General features: G+C 47.3%; 1 protein-coding gene across 11 annotated transcripts in view; it reads left to right on the top strand.

Annotated features, from left to right (window-relative positions):
* The window catches only part of Ikzf4 (IKAROS family zinc finger 4), a 32,917-nt gene extending 17,923 nt beyond the window's left edge, over positions 1-14,994 (top strand). For 5 of the 11 annotated variants that reach the window (XM_087192135.1, XM_087192136.1, XM_087192133.1 and 2 more), the window contains 7 exons: positions 1,426-1,519; positions 2,978-3,082; positions 4,293-4,553; positions 6,261-6,428; positions 9,417-9,566; positions 10,035-10,166; positions 11,270-14,994. In XM_087192135.1, coding sequence (XP_087048261.1) covers positions 1,426-1,519; positions 2,978-3,082; positions 4,293-4,553; positions 6,261-6,428; positions 9,417-9,566; positions 10,035-10,166; positions 11,270-12,030 — 1,671 coding nt within the window. In that variant the 3' untranslated portion in view covers positions 12,031-14,994. Of the gene's footprint in view, positions 1-774; positions 824-1,425; positions 1,520-1,557; positions 1,688-2,977; positions 3,083-4,292; positions 4,554-6,260; positions 6,429-9,416; positions 9,567-10,034; positions 10,167-11,269 lie in introns of those variants that run through there. The other 6 variants (XM_087192138.1, XM_087192137.1, XM_087192140.1 and 3 more) reach the window with 4 other exon arrangements.
* Positions 14,995-15,596: the final 602 nt, after the last annotated feature.

Genomic DNA, 15,596 nt, shown 5'->3' on the forward strand with positions numbered 1-15,596 from the left:
GTGAAATGCCGAAACAGGCCTGGGTGGGAAGGGGTAGTAGGAGCTTGAGGTAAGAAAGAGAGGCCCTGCCAGCAGATGCCTCAGCCTGGAACTGAGATCTGAGGGGCCAGAGCCACCTCCCCACAATAGAGCTGGGGATGGGCGTCTTTCTTTGCTCTGTACACTGTACTGCTAGCAGGATAGCATCCTGCTACCTGGAACCCTTGGCCAAGGAGGGAGAGCAGTGAAGATGAGGTCTCTTGCAGAGAAGTGTGGAGGCTCAGGAGCTCCTGGCTATTCCCTAGAGACAGCCACTGTGAGGGGATCGAGGAAGGGCAGCAAGAGCAGAGAGCTGGTCTCCTTCAACATGAGGGCACATTTACTCCAGCACTGCTTCCCACATCCCTCCTGCTGTTTTTCTGCCCTTTACCCATCTCCCAATTCCTCGAATGTGAACCTTATGATTTGGCTTTGCCCTCTGGGGGCTCAGCTAATCTATGACTTTGACCAAGAAAATTTCCCTGAGACCTGAGAGCAGCCTAAATTCTTGGCTTTGACAGTGCAGGATTTCTTGTGAGTCCTAGGCATTTGAAATTCCCTCACTTGGGTTTCTGGGGCTGAAAGAGGAACTGCTGAATATTCTAAATCTCACTCTAGTTCCCTTTTCCCTCTGGCTAGGACTCAAAATTCCTATAGCCCCACCAAGATTTTCTGGTCCCTAAAACAGATTCATTCTAATGTTTTAGTGCCCTGAAAGTAGACTTGATCCTGTTTTCCCTTTTACCTTTATCCTAGGGAGGACAACAGTACCAAAGAGCCTCTGAAATTACTGATGTGCCTTGAGGCTCCAGCTTTCTCACCTGTTTCAAGGCCTAAATTGGGAGAGCCACAAAGGGTGCTTGCCCCTCATTGTCCCAACATGGCCCTTTGAGGGTATTTTTCCCCAGATAGCAAGCCTCTAGCCCCACCAGACAGCCCCAGCCCTAGTAAGCTGGCTCCAGCAATGGATTTCCAGCAAGCTCACTCATCCTTTTAGGGTCGAGGCCTCAGCACCAGGGCCCAAGGCCCTGTTGTTCCCCATTGCTAACATCAAATGATTTGGAGCAAGTCAGTACTAACATTTGAAAAGGAACAAGAAGATCTCCTTTTTGGCCCTAGTAAATCCCACACTTAGTTGAAAGGACATATTTTAAAATGGGGTCTGAGTATATAAGTCTTAACCACAATCCTGAGATGCTCACTTCATGATATATTTGTAGTTCTGATGTCAGGCAACTTTTTTAGGGGGAACTCAGATTCAAGCCATAAAGCTTTTTCTATAGATTATGAACAGATTTCCTCAGGCTTTAATGGGATAGAATGGGGGAAATGGGACTTTTAGAAGAGGATATGAATGGGAAATGGTCCCAAAGTCCTGAGTGGTTGTTTTCTTCCCACTGACCAAAGCTGGAGAGGGATCCCTCAGGAGGGTGTGTTCCGGATTTCTTGCCTCAGGCCCAAGACTCCAACCATTTTATAATGGAATCTTTATTTTGTGAAAGTAAGTATGTGCATAGTTGGGCAATTGGGTAAAATAATAATAGGTGGACTTAGGGATGAATTTTAGGGTCTCTCATCTCTTGTCTCTCTCTCTTTCTCTCTCTCATATCTAGGCCTGTGTGCACACATCCTTGCATGTTCATGTTAGCAGATACTGTAGAGGCTATGGGTATGTTTATCCCAGTAGATATATTCTTTTTATGTCTATCTACATATGTGATATGTGTCTTTATGTTTATCTACATGTGTTTTTATTTCACTCATATATTTGTGCAGAAGATTGTGGGGAGGAGGGATTTTTTTTAAAAGAGTCATTTTCAGGTATGTTATCTGATTTTTTAAAAACATAATACTCAAAAAATATTTTTACAAAGCAATTTTTTAACAAAGTAAAATGAATATATTGAGGGTAAACATTATTTAACTTTCAAGGAAATACCAAATAGTAAATATATGATTGGAATCAAATCATTAGAAAGGTTTCCAGAGTAGTCAAGTTTTTACTGAATTTAGAAAGTCCAGGTGGGCATGATAGCACATTCTGGAAGCTGAGGCACAGAGTAAATTCAAGGCCAGCCTGGATGACATAGTGAGTTCAAGGCCAGACTGGAATAAATAATGAGAGCTTGTCTCAAAAAAAGAGAAAAGAACTAGGGATTTAGCTCAGTGGCACTGCACCTGCTTTGCAAATGTAAGGTCCTAAGATTGATCCCTGGTACCAGAAAAAGAAAAGAGTCCAATAGGCCCACCTCTCCTCTGAGAGGGATGTTTCCCAGTTGGCCATATAAGTGGTGGCCACAGACATGGCCCCACACTGTCTGTCACCAGCTCCCAGCTCCACCACTACCAGCTCTGTGACCTTAGACGAGTAACATAACCTCTTTTGTGTCTCATCTGAAAAGCTAATATTAGCACCTATGTCATAGGGTTGTCGTGAAGATCAAAAGAGATAACTGAAGTGCAGAGAATGATCCCTGGCACATAGTAAGCCCCCTGAAAATATTACCTGCTATCATGATTATTACTAATATTATAATTAGATTCAGGGACAATTTCAGCTGCCCTTCCTACAGATCCCAAAGCTGGACTAGGGGGCTCCAGAGGGAAATAGTAGGAAAGAATGTCTGTCCCGAGCCACCCCTTCCTCAGCCCCCTATTCTCTCCACGCTGGCCCGCCCCGCCCCAGCCCTGCTTCCTGCGGATGTCAAGCAGTGATGCTCTTCCCGTCAGGCCTACATAAAGATAGGGTAGGCAAAGCCCAGCCACTGAGCTCATGGAAGTTGGTACCAGGCACTGGGCTGGTGGGGGACACAAGGTATGGTGCCTACTACCCAGCATTGCCCTGTACATGGCTATGGAATAAATGTGAAATTTAACTGAATTTTTAAAAAAGATTAGTCAATGGACAGTAGATGGCTCCAGCCCCAGCTTTACCTGCCCTCTTGTTCTCTCCTCCAAGGTAGCGGGGACTCATCTCTGGAGAAGGAGTTCCTCGGGGCCCCAGTGGGGCCCTCAGTGAGCACCCCCAACAGCCAGCACTCTTCTCCCAGCCGCTCACTCAGTGGTAAGTGGAACCCTGTACCCTGCCCCCTGCCTCACGCACTAGGCACCCCCATTTTTGTTTGCCTGTCAAGTCACTGTCGACTGGCAACCATTTCCCCATCATTACCTCCCTCTGGTTTCCTACTCAGTCTCTAAAATTACAAAGAAGCTCACTGTCTAGGGCTTTCATAGCTTCTGTAAAAACAGTGGATAGTTAGGGCCGGGAATTTAGCTCAGTGGCACCTCGCCCACCTCGCAAGCAGAAGGTCCTGAGTTTGATCCCTGGTACCAGGAAAAAAAAAAAAAACAGTGGATAGTCACTATCAGACTAGGGTGGGAACTAAAACGGGCATGGGTAGCATTAAGATAAAAGCTCCCAAAAGAAATCCCAGCGGGCATGGTGGCACATACCTGTAATCCCAGCACTCAGGAGGCTGAGACAGGAGGATCACAGCCAGTTCAAGGCCAGCCTAAACTACATAGTGAGATCCTGTCTGAAAAAAGTAAACAGAAAGAAATTCTGGAACTGGAGAACCAGGTAGATAGAAATGGTCATTAGGTAGAGGAAATAGAAAGAAGGACCTCCCTGAATCCACACCCCAATCTCCTGCCCAGGCAGGGTCCCCCTGACTGCTCCTCCCCAGCTGGCCCTAGATCTGTGACATTCTCTAAATGGTTGGAATAGCCAGGAATGTAGGTCAGAGCTAGAGCCAAAGCCTTCTCCTCAATAGCTCCTCCCTCCTGTACCCTCCCTTCATATTTGTACAGTAAAGGAGAGGGGATTTCTTATGACGTGGGAGGATAATGTAAGCCATGACTGTCTTTCAGTTTTGATCTCTCTTTAACCTGTTGTCCCCCTTCAGTCTTCTGAGTACTGATTTCCCGCCACTGTTACTTGCTGGCTTCCTGCCCAGGGCCAAGGCAGACATCTTAATGACAGGAGATTGCAGAAGAGGCTCCCCTACACTGCCTCCTCTCCTCAATGGCAAAAGAAACCCCACGTACCCCAATTTTTTTCTCTTGAAGCCTATTTGCCTGATGGTTGGGAGAGAAGGGAAAGGTTTTCAGGTTCCAGCAGGATTCTGGCTTCATCACTGGGGATACTATGATGTTGGCCTCTTTTAAGGCCTGTCTGTCTCAGGGCCTGGAGACCCCATTTCATACTTCAGGAGTATTGTTCTGCTGTGGAGAGTACCCACTTTGCTTGTTCTAAACACTGTCCCACCCTCCAGCCAACTCCATCAAGGTGGAGATGTACAGCGATGAGGAGTCGAGCAGACTGCTGGGCCCAGACGAGCGACTCCTAGAAAAAGACGACAGCGTGATCGTGGAAGACTCGTTGTCAGAGCCCCTGGGCTACTGTGATGGGAGTGGGCCAGAGCCTCACTCGCCTGGTGGCATCCGGCTGCCCAATGGCAAGCTCAAGTGTGATGTCTGCGGCATGGTCTGTATTGGCCCCAACGTGCTTATGGTGCACAAACGTAGCCATACGGGTGAGTGAGCCAGAGGGGTCCAGGGAAGAGCTCCCAGGGCAGTGGTGAGAGGCAGAGCAGTACTGGGACAATGACAGAAAGAAGACTAGAGGAGGCCACACCACAGTAGGGCAGCCTCAGAAAGGGAAGAGTCTCCCAGCACATTTTCTTGCTGACCAAATAAAGGAGAGCTGGACATGGTAGCACATGCCTGTAATCCCAATTCTTAGGAGGCTGAGGCAGGAGGGTTGCCATGAGTTCCAGGCCAGCCCAGGCTACACAGTGAGTTCAAGGCTAGCCTGAACTATAGGTGAGACCCTGTCTCAAAAGCAACAAAAACAACAAAAAAGGAAGAAAGAAAGAAAGGAAGGAAGGAAGGAAGGAGAAGAAGAAAGAGGAATGGGATTTGGACTCACCTCAACATCTGTACTTCCCTGACACTTTCCTTAGCTGTTGTTATAAAGAAAAACTAGTATTTTTCTTAAAATGTGAGAGAGAAGCCTGGTATGGTAGTGCACACTTATAATCCCAGGACTCTGGGAGGCTGAGGTAGGAGTATCACAAATTCAAGCCCAATCTGTGCAATTTAGCAAGACCCTGTCTCAAAATAAAAAACACAGAAGGGCTGAGGATATAGCTCAGTGTGAAGACTCTGGATTCAATCCCAAATACTGAGAAAAAAAACAACCAAAAAAGATAGGGATGTGTTGCAGATCAAGAGAGATCTTGGAGGCTGGGGGTGTACTTCAGTGATATAGTATATGTTCAGCATGAGAGAGGCCTTGGGTTTGAGTCTCAGCACCACACACACACAAAAAAGCCAGAGGCCGGGGATTTGGCTCAGTGGCCCAGCACCTGCCTGGCAGGCGCAAGGTCCTGAGTTTGATCCCCAGTACAAAAAAAAAAAAAAGCCAGGCACAATGGCACATGCCTATAATCCTATAATCCCATATAATCCCTAAGGGAAACTGAGGCAGAAGGATCACAGGTTCAAGTCCTGGATAATTTAGCAAGATTCTGTCTCAAATATAAGGGGGTGGGGTAGTAGCTCAGTGGTATAGCACCCGTGGCTTTGAGCCCTGGTACTAAAAAAAAAAAAAGGAAGAAGTAGGGGCTGGGGATTTAGTTCAGTGGTTCCAGTGCCTGTTGTTCAAGCGCAAGTACCGAGTTCAATCCGCAGTACCAAAAAAAAAATGTAACTCAGAAGAAGTATCCTATAGTCTTAACAGGGGTAGAACTCCTAGGTATTGTTTGGTTCTCTCATAACGAGAGAGAGCGAGAGAGAGAGAGAGAGAGAGAGAGAGAGAGAGAGAAGAGAGAGAGAGAGACCTCCTTTCCTCAGGCTACTCAGACTTTAAAGGCAGAGTGAACTCTGTGACACTCAGTTTTGGGTAACCATCTTTTGGCCCGGTGTTCTGGGGCTGGCACCCCTATCCTGCCATAAACCTCTAATCCACATCTTCCCAGGGTAAAACTATTCCCTAGTGATCTTTATTTTTTATTTTTTTATTTTTTTGGTACCGGGGATCAAACTCGGGTCCTTGCTCTTGCCAGGCAGGTGGCAGAACCACCGAGCTAAATCCCCGGCCCTCCTAGTGATCTTTATAAAGCAACATTAGTGTTTGTAGAATATTCCTGCCCCTCAGCCATGTGTTCAGGTGGGAGGTGAGGTTCAGTCTTCGATGTCCCTCACACCCAGCCCTCTGGGATCTGTTCTTTCACTTGCAGGTGAGAGGCCCTTCCACTGCAACCAGTGTGGTGCCTCCTTCACCCAGAAGGGCAACCTGCTGCGCCACATCAAGCTGCACTCTGGGGAGAAGCCCTTCAAATGTCCCTTCTGCAACTATGCCTGCCGCCGGCGTGACGCACTCACTGGCCACCTCCGCACACACTCAGGTCAGTGACCAGTGACCATCCAGCCAGAGAGGAGATGGTGGGCCCAGGACACCCAGTAAATAGAACTCAGCAGTGATCTGTGTTGAGGAATTACAGTGTCTGTCACCCAGAAGAGAAGAACTCACAGAGCAGATCTAGCCCTGCCTCTCTAACCCTCCTCTGGGAGGTGGGACCCATGAGGAACCTGGGGCCCTCTTTCTTACTTACTTAGGTACTGGGGACTGAACCCAGGCCCTTCACACTGAGCTATATTCCCTGTCCCCCTTTTTAATTTTTACTTTATTTGAGACAGGTTCTTGCTAAGTTACTGAGTCCCCAAGCTAGGCTCAAACTTGCCTCAGCTTCTCAGAGTGTTGGGATTACAGGTATGTGCCACCACACCCAGCTTTGTAGGGTATTGTAGTAGGGCGTTATACCACCACAATGACACGGAGCAAATACAACATGGGCAATGTTCTTGGCTCCTCCCTGACTTGATTTTTAAAGACTGTGATGATGCCAGTGTCATCTGTGCCCTACCATCCCCTACTTCTGAGCTTCATAGAAGGACCCCTTCACACTCATCTGCCCCAGGCCCATACCTGTCACTACTTTTACCCATATCTCATAATACCAGGGGTCTTGAGCAACCACTAGCCATCCTCACCTCTACTTTCTGCTGGTTCCTGTAAATCTCCATGAGCCTCTGAAATGGGGAAAAAGGGAAAAGAGCATCCCATTTCTGTCCCAAGAGGTTGTCACTTTTCGGGAAGCAGGAACAAATCTAGAGCACCTTCCAGTGTTTGGAACAGTGCTGGGGAACTGGATTAACACAATTTTCTAGCTCAGTCAGGCTATATGAATCAATATCTGTTGGAATCAGGTGGACAAATAACACTTGTCAGGCATTTTACTAAGTTTTGGGCTTTTGACTTGGAATTGGGAAGAGGCCAAGAGCTGAGCTGTCAGGAAAGAGGGAGCTCAAGATTGAGAAAAGGCAGGAAGAGGGGAAGAAGGGAGAGAATTAGTAGGGTCTGTCCTCAGAAATTTTCCTGGCTGTTTTTCTTTTTCTAAACTCTCCTGGGCCAAGACTTAAAGGGGTAGAACAATCACTTTACCACTCTACTTTATCCATTTACCTTGTTCCAGGTTTTCCCACCTTGTAAATGGGACCTCTTTCTATGTATGCGGAGGAACAGGGAGAAAGATCATTGTTGACTCAAGCTTTGTAATCTACAGAGCATTTTGTTTGTTTGTTTGTTTGTTTTTTGGTACAGGGATTGAACTCTGGACCTTGCAAGCTTGCAAGGCAGGCACCGGAACCACTGAGCTAAATCCCCAGCTAGAGCATTTTTTTTGTGCCTCCTCATGTAATCTTCATAACAATTCCAAGATAGATGGGATTATCCCAGTTTTTTTGGAAAGGTTACCAAAGTTGTGGGGGAAAAAAGTTGTAGGCCACATTGCTATTCTACAGTAAAGCTGGGGCCACATGAAAAATCCAGTGCTAGAAATCCATGTGTCCTTGTCTTAGAAAAAGGGTGGCTCCCTCTGCTAGTTTGGAACAAGGATGGGTTGGCCCCAGGATTCTTACAAGATCAGCTGGGTAGATTTAGGCTGTTGTTCTGTAGATTATTAAGTAGATTATTAATCATTAAGTAGATTATTAGTAAAAGCAGACACCAACATGCTCTTGGTTCTTGTCTCTGTGAGCTGCTTCCTGTAAACCCACAGTGTAAGCAAAAAGAGGCTGGAGGGCTGGGGATTTAGCTCAGTGGTTCCGCCGCCTGCCCTGCAAGCATAAGGACCTGAGTTCGATCCCCAGTACAAAAAAAAAAAAAAAAAAGAGGCTGGAGAATGATTCCTCTCCCAGTAGGTAAACCACTTCCCCAAGGGTCTAGGGTGGATAGAGACCCTGTGTTCATTTCCTCCCGAAACAATAGGGTTTGCAGAGCAAGAGCAAAATGCCAAGAGGTTGATTCAGTCAGAGCTCAGCCTTGGTATGAGGAGGGGGAATGAATAATAATCACCAGCATCCTAGAGATACCTGCCCTGTCTCCTTGCTCAACAGTGGCAAGAAACATAAAATATACAATACCTCATTCTTCTTCACTTGTTTTCTCTCCTCTCACAAATATCATCTCATAAGATCTGTTTGTAGAGCTAGTCATGGTAGTACAGGCCTATAATCCCAGCTGAGGCAAAAGGATCATGAGTTCAAGGCCAGCCTGCTTTTTTCTTCAGTAGAAACAAGATCCATATAACCTATTTAAAAAAAATAAACAACAAACCCAAACTGGATGTTCTCTTCCTTTTACTCTTCTCCTTTATTTTTTTCTCTGTTGTTTTATTCTTTCTCTTTTCAAAATCTCTTATCAGTGATGGTTTTTCTGGTACTCTCTTCATATTTCAGTGTAGCTAGACCAAAAATAATTAATAAAACCAGGCAAGGATTGGAGGTAAAAATACAAGTAAAGGCCAATGAAAACTACTCCTCCCCACATGGGCACATCTAAGGGCCCTTATTTCTATCACCCCACCCATCAGTTTCCCCAAAACCAAAGCAAATAAGTTCAATAGCAAAAAAATCCCCTTGTCTGATAAACAGCACTTAAACCCACCTGCCACGTGGAAAGGTTAAACCACAGTCTGGGCCCTGGGCTATGAGGTCCTTGGGTGGGGCCTGCCTGCCTGCCTGCCAGGGACGGTCCCCTACAAAGTCCCTGCATCCTCACTCCCTTTGAGCAGCAATTTGGTCATCTAGGACCCCACCACCTGCACACTGCTGTGTGTCCTGGGATTCCCTTGCTCTGTAGCTACACATCATCCCTCTAACCCAAGTTTGGTTCATCTGTCCACTGTTGCAGGTAAAGATCAAAAAGGAAAGAGAAGCAGAATTCAACTTAGCAACATCCTTTCCTCCCCATTCTAGTGTTCATTTGCTCCTGGATGATTGTGCAGAGCTGGGGCACAGGGTGAAGTAACTCTGATGCTCTCTCTCCTCCACAGTCTCCTCTCCCACGGTGGGCAAGCCCTACAAGTGCAACTACTGTGGCCGGAGCTACAAACAGCAGAGTACCCTGGAGGAGCACAAGGAGCGATGCCACAACTACCTACAGAGTCTCAGCACTGAAGCCCAAGGGTTAGCTGCCCAACCAGGTGGGGCTGCAGGCAGTACTATGGGCGCATTGAGGGGAGGAGGGCCAGAGGAAGTCCAGGGCAGAGTGATTCCAGCACCTCCTCCCACAGAGGGACACAGTATGTGGAACAGAGTGTAGTTACCCTCAGGAAATCTACCAATCACCCCATCCTAAGTGCCCCAACTGGTATAGAACAGAGCCCTATGGTAGGTGCTATAAGGAAATCCAGAGGTAGAGGAAGTTTGGGTCTGTATCCTCAGACTAATGGGAGAGAGAATACAAGGAATATTAAAGCAAGGGTCAAATGTATAATTGTCCACAGTCTAGAACATTGTTGGGATGTGCTTCTGCTAGGGCAGAGCCCAGTTTCCCAGGCATTAGGTGGATTCTTCCTTGGTTACTGACCTGCTAGATTTCTCCAAAGGCTGCTGGGCCAGTGCTGTTCCTACTCAGCTACTACTACTTATCCCCACCTCCCTCCTGCTAGGTGATGAGATTCGTGATCTGGAGATGGTGCCAGACTCCATGTTGCACTCAGCATCTGACCGGCCAACTTTCATTGATCGTCTGGCTAACAGCCTCACCAAACGCAAGCGATCCACACCCCAGAAGTTTGTAGGTAAGAGTGAAATCAGCTTTAAGCCACAGCCCAAATAAATCTGAGCACTGGTTGCTAAGGCCAGAGATTTTGGTCTAGAGATTTCATTTAGGGAAAGAAAGCAGCTTGGAGGTTTCTGGTGCTTAGAATCTATCCCCAGAACAGGAGCAAAGTGAGTGGAGGAGGTCATTGTTGGGGACCCTTATGGTAGTTGTAAGAGGAGGTGGTCAGACCTCAGGCTCTCCTCATTTTTCAGAGTAGCAAGGACTTCGATCTGTGTGGGCCCTTAGAGCCAGAGAGAAGAAGTAAACGTGGTTTTCCCATCTGGGGCTCACATTAGCTAAGGACCTGGAGCTTCACAGAACATGATGAAGGAAGCATTCAAGGAGTGAGCAGGCTGAGACTGAGTCCTCCAGGGTTACAACCTAGAGTCAGGGAACGGCCACATAGAGGACCTGACCTGGGGGCAAACAAATGAGGTATAGTAAGTAATGTTAGGAAAGGCAAGGGGTATCTCAGTGGAGAGCATTGCTTAGCATATATGAGGTCTTGGGTTCAATCCCCAGCACCAGTAATAATAACACAGAGCCAGTTGTCATGGCACACACCTATAATCCCAGCACTTGGGAGGCTGAGGCAGGTGGATTGCTGTGAGTTTGAGGCCAACCTAAACCGAATGGTGAGTTTAAGACCAGCCTAAGCTATATAGCAAGACCCTGTCTTTAATAATAATAATAATTTTTCTTATCAGGCACAGTGGGACATGCCTGTAACTCAGCAATTTGGGAGGCTGAGGCAGGAGTATGACTAATTTGAGGCCAGCCTGGCAACTTCACAAGACCCTATCTCAAAATAATAATGATAATGGGGCCAGAGATTTAGCTCAGTAGTGCTGCTGCCTGCCTTGCAACTGCAAGGTCTTGAGTTCAATTAAAAAATAAAAATAAATAGCTGGGGATGTAGCTCAGTGGTTCTGCCACCTGCCTCACAAGCGAAAGGTCCTGAGTTTGATTCCCAGTACCAATAAATAAATAAATAAACAAACAAACAAACAAACCCACCCAGTAGAATTTAGAATTTAGAACTCTTCACATGAAGTCCTGCTGAGACCTTCTTCTCCACAGGTGAGAAGCAGATGCGCTTCAGCCTGTCAGACCTCCCCTATGATGTGAACTCAGGCGGCTACGAAAAGGATGTGGAGTTGGTGGCCCACCATGGCCTGGAGCCTGGCTTTGGAGGTTCTCTGGCCTTTGTGGGTGCAGAACATCTGCGTCCCCTCCGCCTTCCACCTACCAATTGCATCTCAGAACTCACGCCTGTCATCAGTTCTGTCTACACCCAGATGCAGCCTCTCCCTGGCCGACTGGAGCTTCCAGGGTCCCGAGAAGCAGGTGAAGGGCCAGAGGACCTGGGGGATGGAGGTCCCCTCCTCTATCGAGCCCGAGGCTCCCTGACTGACCCAGGGGCATCCCCCAGCAACGGCTGCCAGGACTCCACAGACACAGAGAGCAACCACGAAGATCGGGTTGGGGGGGTGGTGTCCCTCCCTCAGGGCCCCACACCCCAGCCACCTCCCACCATAGTGGTGGGCCGGCACAGTCCTGCCTATGCCAAAGAGGACCCCAAGCCACAAGAGGGCTTACTTCGGGGCACCCCAGGCCCCTCCAAGGAAGTGCTTCGAGTGGTGGGCGAGAGCGGTGAGCCTGTGAAAGCCTTCAAATGTGAACACTGCCGCATCCTCTTCCTGGACCATGTCATGTTCACCATCCACATGGGCTGCCATGGCTTCAGAGACCCTTTTGAGTGCAACATCTGTGGTTACCACAGCCAAGACCGGTACGAATTCTCTTCCCACATTGTCCGGGGGGAGCATAAGGTGGGCTAGTGACCTCGCCCCCTACCTTTAGTCTGCCTCTCTACTGCCCCCTCCAGGTGTCTAGCTCTGTCCCCACCACTGGCCACATGACCTCACATGTGACCCTGACCCTCCTCACCTTTTCTTCTTCTCTTCCTTGACCAGTTTAGGCATTGTGATGAAACAGGTCTTTTATGTTTCTCCTTTTTCTCTTTTTCTCTCACCCCAGCACACTGAGTTATTTATTGGTTGTTTTTCTTTTGCCTTTTTTTAACTTATGGCCATCCCTTGCCACTTCCCTCACGCTTCTCCCCTCAGCTTCCTTCTAAGCTAGGCCTAATTTTTTTTTTTTTTCCTTGATCCACCATCCTCTAACAGCCCCAGGGGTCAGAAGCTCCTCTTCAAAGGAAGAGACTTTGTGCTTCTTGCTTTAATCTTTGCCATTTACTTTATCCAATTCTTCAGTTTTGATGCTGATACCTCCCAGTGGCACCACCTTGACTCTGTGGCATTATATCTCCTCTCTGGGACCCTTCAGCCTGGTACTATCCATACCTCTTGTGCCCTCTCACTTTAGGCAGCTTGCACTATTCTTGAAGAATTTCCTCATTTGGAAGTAGGAGGAGCTGAAGAAATCCCCCCTGGGCACTGTGGGGCTGAGGATCTTCTTGAGCTCCCAAAGCCTCCCTTTAGGGTCTCCCTCCAGGATGTGATACAACTCTTCCCTCTCCCACCACCCCTTGTCACCACTCTAGCCTCTTCAGCTGGCCACTCTACTCAGTGGTGGCTTTCCTCTCCTTGGAGTGCCCCCATTTTATATTCTCAGGGGCCAAGGCTAGGTCTGCAACCCTCTGTCTCTGACAGACGGGGAGCCTCAGGTGCCTAACTGGGAGTCAGGGCATAGGAAGGAGGTGAATAAAATCTCTCTCCTCAACTTCCCAAACTTTTTCACTCTTGTGACCTTCCTGGGCTCTCTGGGACTCCTGCAGTCCCTGTCCTGTGACAAACTGGTGGGCTGCTGCCTGAGCAGAGGACCTCTCAGCCCCTTACTCATGCTGCCTTCTCCTCTCCCTCCCAGGAGGAGCCACCCTCTCATTCCTGGACTTCTGGGCCCTGTTTTTACCATCAGTGGCAGGAAGAAAAGGGTGTCTCTTTTCCCTCTTTCAGTATAACCAAAAATGATCCCAGGATGATCAAGGCTCTGTGCCCCTCACCCATTCTACCCAGCTCCTCCAAGTGGGCTCATCCTTCACTGCCCTCCCACATTCAGTTCCCAGACACAGGGCAGGAGGGGCTTCTGCTCCGGCTGCTGCAGAGCCCCTGGCTCTCTGCTAACTGCGGGTTCTATTTGGAAAACCCAGGACTCATGAGAGGGGAGGAGGCAGCCCAGCTCCACTGTAAGTGGAGGCCTCGTCCTACAGAGTTCCCTGCCCGCGGCCACAGCCATCCCACTCTCTCTTCCTTGAGATTCAAACCAAAGGCTGTTTTTCTATGTTTAAAGAAAAAGTAAAAACCAAACACAACACCTCACAAGTTATAACTCTTGGTCCTTCTTCTCTTTTTCTCTTCCTTTCCCTTCCATCTTTTTCCACATGTCCTTTCCTCATAGGCTCTTTTGCCTTTCCGACTTTTCTCACTCCCTATCAGGGATATTTGGGGTTAAGGATCAAATCCTGGGATTGGGACTCTTCAGGGTTCTGAGAAGAGTCTACCTTACCCTGTCATGGGAAAGGACATCACTTTCTCCTCTTCCACCTTTTCCTCCCCTGTTACATGGTTTCCCCGAGAGAACCAGATTGGCAGGGAGAGGCTGCCTAGGGTGATTGTTTCTCCTTGACAATGTAGCAATAAATAGGTGCTGCCAAGGGCAGAGGATGGGGCAGTCAACTTAGAGGAGAGTGGTCCCTCAAGAGGGGAAGAGTTTTCTCAACAGCACCCTGGGGCATTCCTGTCCAGGATGGCAGCAAAGCTGAGATTAATATCTAGGCTTCTCCTGAGCTATTCTGGTTATTGAGCCCCTTTCCCTTAGACCTACGCCTTCCACTTCTGCATCTGCTGTGCATTGATGATACCTCATAAGGACTAGTCCCCCTTGTGGGGTATCAGAGCCTTAGGGTGCCCCATCCCCTTCTCTAGTCAGCCTTGGCACCAGTAACCTCCTGGAACATGAAGGACTGTGCTCTGAGGCGACTCTGTGCCCATGAGAGCAGAGACTGGAAGGGCAAGACCAGGTGCTAGGGAGGGAGAGAAGGGCATTCTGTCTCTCTCCAGACGACCACTGCACTTTAACCAGGGTCTTAGGTACAAAATCCTCCTCTTCAGAGCCTTCCAGCTCTGGAACCTCAAACATCCTTTTGCTCTCTCCCAGCTCCTTTTGCATAAAAAAAAAAAAATTAAAGAAAGAACCACACATGAGCATACACACACACTGAAACCCACATGGAGAAAAGAGGTGTTTCCTTTTATATTGCTATTCAAAATCAACATCACAAAAATAAAAAAATAAAAAAAGAGTTTCTAAAAAAAACACTTTTCCAGACTTTTGTTTTTCTGTGTCAGTGTCCAAGCTGCGGGTGGGATTTTGTAATACTTCTGGCAGCTTATTTCCTTATGTACATAATATATATATAGATATATTTTTAATCAGAACTTATGAAGAACAAAAAGGAAAAAAAACAAAAAATAAAACACAGAAGCAAGTGCAATACCACCTCTCTTCTTCTTCTCCCAGGGTTTCCTTTGTAGCCAGTTTGGTGTTTCCTTTGGCCCTGGCCCCTTCACCTCCCCTCTTTCTCTGGTGCCCCCCCACATTTTTTTAAAGAGTTTTTCTCCTATCTTAAGAGGAGTTAAACTAGCTTTTGAGACTTATTGCAAAGCATTTTGTATATGTAATATATTGTAAGTAAATATTTGTGTAACGGAGATATACTACTGTAAGTTTTGTACTGTACTGGCTGAAGGTCTGTTATAAATAAACATGAGTAATTTAACACCCCTGGTTGTCTTTGCAGACTTCCTTTGCCTAGCTTTTCTACTGAGAGGGAGGGGGTGTCCTTGCAACATGTTGTACCAACTAATCAGTTTAGGAGGTAAGCAAGTGTAAGACAGAGAGGAAACCAGACATGTGTGCTCAGGTTATTGGTGCAAATAACAGAACATTCAGCCTAGAACGGGAAGTGGAGACTTTCCTACCAAGAGTGTCTTCAGGATGGGAGAGAAAGCTGACTTGCTTATCTATCCAAAGCAGAATTGTTATCAAACTTTTTTCTTTTTTTTTGGCGGTACTAAGAATTGAACCCAGGGCCTAGTTCATGCTAAGCAAGTGCTCTACCACTCAGCCACATTCCAAGCTCCATAGTCATCACACATTTGTCTACATGTGCAAAACACATATCCTCAGGAAGATACAAGTGACAGTAACAGGAATGATGATGATAGAATCTATCACTTAAGCGTCTCAGGGTGCCAAGTACTATAGCAGGTCTTCATTTAATTAAAGAAACACTTTTTTTTTTTTTTTTGAAGAAACACTTATAAAGGCATGATAATTGTTGGTAAAGAAAACCCCAAGGGGGCTGGGGATTTAGCTCAGTGGT

This window comes from Heterocephalus glaber, unplaced genomic scaffold, assembly GCF_053883595.1.
Source record: "Heterocephalus glaber isolate CG9 unplaced genomic scaffold, H.glaber_assembly_v1.0 deba00001569, whole genome shotgun sequence".
Classification (NCBI taxonomy): domain Eukaryota; kingdom Metazoa; phylum Chordata; class Mammalia; order Rodentia; family Bathyergidae; genus Heterocephalus; species Heterocephalus glaber.